General features: G+C 31.9%; 1 protein-coding gene across 1 annotated transcript; it reads right to left on the reverse strand.

The window, feature by feature from the left end:
• Positions 1-2,648: 2,648 nt before the first annotated feature.
• Positions 2,649-3,967, reverse strand: LOC125838670 (NDR1/HIN1-like protein 6). Its single transcript, XM_049517708.1, has one exon. The coding sequence runs from the start codon at positions 3,670-3,672 to the stop codon at positions 2,869-2,871; it is 804 nt and encodes a 267-aa protein (XP_049373665.1). The 5' UTR covers positions 3,673-3,967; the 3' UTR covers positions 2,649-2,868.
• Between the last annotated feature and the right edge of the window lie 2,033 nt (positions 3,968-6,000).

Raw genomic sequence — 6,000 nt, forward strand, 5'->3', positions numbered from 1 at the left:
ACGTTGATTTTTGGATATATCGTAGTACCAAAAGTCTAATTTCTCCAGAATCAAGCCGCTTGTCGTTTGAATGCTGCTACACCGAGAAAAGGACGTTTTGGCGAGATTGCACATAATTATGAGGAGAACTTCCAGATTTGATGACCAACTTCAAAAATCAATTCCCGTCATTACAAAAGGTTTTTGACGTTGATTTTTGGATATGTCGTAGTACTATAAGTCTAGTTTCTCCAGATTCAAGTCGCTCGTCGTTTGAATTCTTTTATACCAAGAAAAAAGCATTTTGGCGGGACTGCACGAAATTGAGAAAAGAACAAACCAAATTTGGAGTTCCACATTGATTTGGTTAGGAGAATTACTTTTTTTTCAATGATTCTTTGATCAATCCTTTGTACATGAGAGATTCTTATATAGAAGTTCCTTTGAACAACTCTCATTCTTTGTACAAGGAAAGTTGTGGTAAGATTGGAAGAAGGAAATCATATCAATTCTTACCCATCTAAATGGAAGTTGCCAGCACTCAAAAGGAAAGCAATAAGTCTTGAGATGTCAAGAATGATTCTTACAAAATCAACCAAAGGAAAGTTGATATTCCTTTTATTTGATTCAAAATTCAATCAATCTTCTTGTTCTTTCTCACACCTTGCAAGGAAGATCACACAATGTTACTACTCACTAGACCCATCTATTTGAAATCATAGAGGGTCCACGTGGTTGTCAAGCAAGAATGTTTTAAAAAAAATTGAGATCACTACAAACAAATCATTTGTAGTGACCTAGTTAGAATGCGACGACAAGAAACAAATACTCTTGAATCTCAACAATGCATTCATAAAGACTTCAATTTTCGTCGTCAAAATTCAGCAAGCCTACACGTAGAGAAGTCTCAAATAAATGAATACACATTCATGAAGACTTTAACTTTCGTCGTCAAATTCGGCAAACCTACACGTAGAGTAGTCTCAAAAAGAATGAATACACATTCATGAAGACTTTAACTTTCGTCGTCAAATTCGGCAAGCCTACACGTCGACAAGTCTCAAAAAAATGCATACACATTCATGAAGACTTTAACTTTTGTCGTCAAATTCGACAAGCCTACAGGTTGACAAGTCTCAAAAAAAAAAAAAGGAAACCACATTCATGAAGACTTGAACTCTCGTCGTCAAATTCGGCAAGCCTACACGTTGACAAATCTCAAAAAATGAAAACACATTCATGAATACTTCAAGTCTTGTCACCAAGTGTCGGCAAACCTACACTTCAACAAGGCTTGAAGTAGGAGGCATCTATAGACACGCAGATTTTATTGGATTTAATTCATACAAAATTTGAATTAAATCCATGTTTATTTGGGTTGAATGATTAATTTGGGCTTTACAAATAAATAAGTCCATTTTTATTAAATTTAAGTCCAAGATCCATTTCACCTTGAAGCCCAAACTCATGCCACATGTCACAGTGACTACGCATCGAAGACCAACAAGGTGACGCCACGTGTCCAAATGAGATGGTAGTCCCAGTCAAATGCAAGAACCAATCACAACATGCCAAGTGTCAAAATGACATCCTTTGGCCAATCAAAAGTAACCTTGTCCACCCGCTACAACTATAAATAGAGGATGGACATGACATTCTAAAGGGGATCAAGAAAACTCTTCAACAAGCATTCTGCAATTGGAGGAAGCTACATCATCAACTACATAACTCTTCGAAGGAGTCATCAACGGAGTTCTTTCCGGAGATCGACTTGCAACGACAAAGTGCTTCCCGACGTTCCCGGAGATCAAATACATCTCAAGGAGGTCTACATCATCCTACATTCGAGAAATACGCTACTGAACGCCCTCGAATCACGGAGAAACTTAGGAGAGAAGAATCAAGAGAACAACAGAATTGTACTCACAAAGATTCATCAATAAAAATCACATTTTCTTTTATTTATTTTGCTTGCAGTTGATTTTCAGCGCTTAAGGAAATTTGTTGCGAACAACACACAGACATAGATCAAAGAGGAACTCTTATTTTTTCGTCCGTTCAACAATAGTTGTCCACTATACCATTTTGGAATGTACAACAATTCTTGTCAACTTTATGAAATCAATGAATACTTTTATACTTAATTTATAACTTATCCTAATCATTAATTATAATCATTTTCTTATTATATTTTTTATAAGACATTATATTTGTTATATTGAAAAGATGATATAGTAACTAATCTTCTTTTTATAGTTTCTTTAAGAGAGTAATTATTATACTTACGTGCGCAGCGGAAGAGTCGCACATTATTTTAAGAATTGCATTGAATTTAGCACCTCAGCAGCTGACTACTGTACCCTCCCCACATCCCATGTTCATTTATAAACAATCTTACAACCAATAATTATTACTCATTAAACTCTTCTTAATGACTCCATCTCAACTTTATATTACTATATTCATCTAAAATCCTCATTTTCACCACAATTTCTACTTTGTTTAACATACTATAGTAACTAAAGAAAAAAACCGAGCAATTGTAAACATATAGTTTTGAGCGAAAAAAAAAAAAAACAGAGCATCAATATGCTTCAAGAAAGTGCAAATTTGTGATTGAGATCTTGAATGAATTTAAGTCTGACTACAATTAACTAAATGCATAATCGAAAAGAACTTATAATTCCAACCCAACTTTCTTCACAATTCTAGGAAAAAAACTCAACTTAACTTTGGCAATCTTCCTAGTCTCTTCTTAAGTTTACAAACAAATCTCAAAAGAAGAAAAAAAAAAAACAGAGGAGTCAATTTGAACCCCAAAAGAAATTACTATGATTATACTTAAAACCCAAAAAAAAAAAAAAAAAGTCAAACCAAATTGAGATGAAATTAGAAAGTCCATTTCAAGATCTTGATTCTTAGATCAACCTTACACTTAGCATTATTTGTTGATGCCACAGCTGGTGCTTTACCCTTTGGTGTCGATCCATGAATTCCTTTACACGTTACTCTAATCCCTACCCTTTTGCTTTTCAATTTGTCCATTTTCACTTCTACCATAGTATCCATCAAGATTGTCACGGGCAACCCAGCTTTTCTCTTCAGATCTGATTTTAGAGATGAAACTGAATCAACATCGAGTACTTGCGACACCATCGACAAAGTCGAGTGTATAATCGTAATGTTATTTGTACTGCTGGTGAATCCCGGAAACGACCCTTTTGCTAAAACAACTTGATTTGAAAGTGCAGTAATAGAGATAGTGTTATAGTTGTATATCAATTTCTTGTTTGGGTTTTTGGTTGAGAGTGTGAGGTTCAATTTTGTAGTGAGATGGGTTGTGTCGTCGGAGGAAGTAGTGAGATTGAAATTAGAGATCTTGAGTGAAGAAACTGAGAATGTAGGCAGTTGAGGATGGTAAAGAACGTAGAAAATAGCACCAGCAATAGCTGCAAGGAGGAAGATGATGCAAATGATGAGGATGGACCAAAAACAACACATACAGACACAACGCCGGCCGCTGCAACGACGACGGTTGTGTCGGTGGTATGCTGTTGGTGTCGGTCGGTAAGAGACACGATTTGGGTTGTTGTACATCTGGTTCTTGACCGGAGCAGCATTTGGATTTGCAGCAGTGGTAGCAGTGGGCGCGGTGCCATTAGGCTTGGCTGAAGGGTAGACTCTGTCCGTCATTATTTGAGTTGAAAGAAAATAAATTAGTTTTAGATGTAAAAGACCAAAGAAATAGAAGTTCAAGAATAAGAAGATTATGATTATTGCAAGAGTTTAGAAAACATATTGGTTTTGTTTGTTTGGGGGAAGAAAATGAAAAAATGTGAAGTAAAGTGTCAAAGTTTCTTTTGTGTTCAAAAGAAAAAGGAAATTGTTTGTTGATTTGGTTGAAAGTGTTGAAGGGATAGACTATAAACCACTAAAGTGGGGGCAAATGGGGATACTTACACCACACCAAGAAATGGGAATCTCTTGGCTGGCTTGGGGTTGCATTGCTTATTTTGCTTCTTCTTTTTTTTCTTTTAGATTTATCTCTCTGATATGCCCACTTGGTTTTGTCTAGGTTTGTCTCTCTTTTATTTGTTTTTTATAATTTAATATATGTCAAGTTGTATTTACATTCTATGATTTTTTTTTAAATGCAATTAAATTGACTTGTATAATTCCAAACATGTGTTTACATTTTACAATTTTGTCTAATCTCAAATGATGGGGATGTGGGACTATGGAGTGTGACATTATATTTTGTTTTGGTAAATTTCTAAAATTATTTAGTTTTAAATTACTGTTTTGTTTCAAAAAGTATGATCTAGTTTTATTTTTTATCTTTAAAAAAGAATGACTCATTTCCTTTTCTTGGCAACACTTTAATTTCAACTTTTCACGTGACATTTTAAAGCCATAAGATTAAAGGGCATTTTGGTACATTTGACATAATTTTAATTTAGAACCACAAGATTAAAAAGTCTTATTTCTTTTCTTAAACTCTGTTCCAAGTCAAATAAGGTCATTCTTTTTTAAACAGAAGGAGTATTATTTTTCAATTTTTTTCGATAAGACGCAATTTGTGTTTGGTCCATACATTTTAAAAAATTAATTTTGAGCCATATTTGATGTTTGATCAAACTTTCTAAAATTAGTAAATACTCAAAGTCGATTGTATAAAAAATATTTCAATGTTATTTCAAAGATTTTTTTTCTTGTTCCAATGTATGAAGGATTTTATGTTTTGTGGTAACAAAGATATTTAGAGAATGCTTTTTAGAACTTTGCAATGAATTGGACAAATCCCAAAAATCAAATGTAGTAATCTTACACTTGGAAAAATAGACACACCATTTCTGGAATTTTGCAAAATATTTTGATATTGATAGAAGAAGATCCAAAGACAGATGAGAAAGGTAGGAAAGAGAGAGGGAGAAAGATGATAAACCTCAACGTGTTTTAATAAAAGAAAGAAAAAAAAATTATTAATCATTAAATGCAAAAATATATTAATTAAACTAAGAAGAAAAATAAGTATTTCTAAAAATGAGTTGATTGCGTAATTTTCTTGTCCACCGTCAGTAGATAGTAGTTAATTTCTTTATCGTGATGTTCAAAAGCATTTTTGAAAAATAATATACATTTAAATTATATATTTTTCGTCATACTTATTTTCTTCGAAAAACTTGGCCAAACACCTCTTTTAAGAAAATAAAAATATAAAATTGACCTCCATTCCTTTTTATTAGTCCTCTATTTACTTGACATTTTTTTAAGGAATAATTTTAAGGGTTTATTTATTCAAGTTACTTATATTAGTAAATTATATATTTTAGAAATTTGATTTTGAATGCTAGTACTCTATGTAATTAGTTAATAATAAATAATAATAGAATAAATTAATAAATCTCTCTTTAACATTTCAAAATGAAGAAATTAAAGGAAAACGTTTGTGTAACGAAGGAAATATTGTTTTTATTTAATAATTGATTTATAAATAACATAATTTATTATATTTATAAATGATATAAAACTTGAACTCATGTGAATGATAACAAGATGGACAAAATAGATGACCTAAGTAATAAAATGTAATGGCTCCTCACAAAAACATTATACTGTGCAAAAATAAAAAGGGTCATAAATATATTGGCATTATTTACACGTTATTAAGATCAATATTAACAAACAATTTAGACATAAAAATCGCAAAATATTTCGTTTCTCTAAAAGAAAATATACTGATAACGACTTTGTTTAGAGTCTCTTGAGTCTTGTCAGATGTATATGGATTACTTGATTTTCTCATAGAATTTTTTTTTTTATATGATATTAAATTAATCTCATCTTAGTTTATTACTAAAAAATATTGAGCTCACCATTTTATATTGTTCATAATTGAGATGTCTAGTCTTGAACGGTATTGGAATCCCACATATAATAGGGATGACTATTTTAATAGCTTCTTTTAACTAAGAAATAAAATATTTATATATGTTTTTATAATTTCATGAATACACCATA

This window comes from Solanum verrucosum, unplaced genomic scaffold, assembly GCF_900185275.1.
Source record: "Solanum verrucosum unplaced genomic scaffold, falcon-dt-bn FXZP01000182.1, whole genome shotgun sequence".
In the NCBI taxonomy this organism is placed as follows: domain Eukaryota; kingdom Viridiplantae; phylum Streptophyta; class Magnoliopsida; order Solanales; family Solanaceae; genus Solanum; species Solanum verrucosum.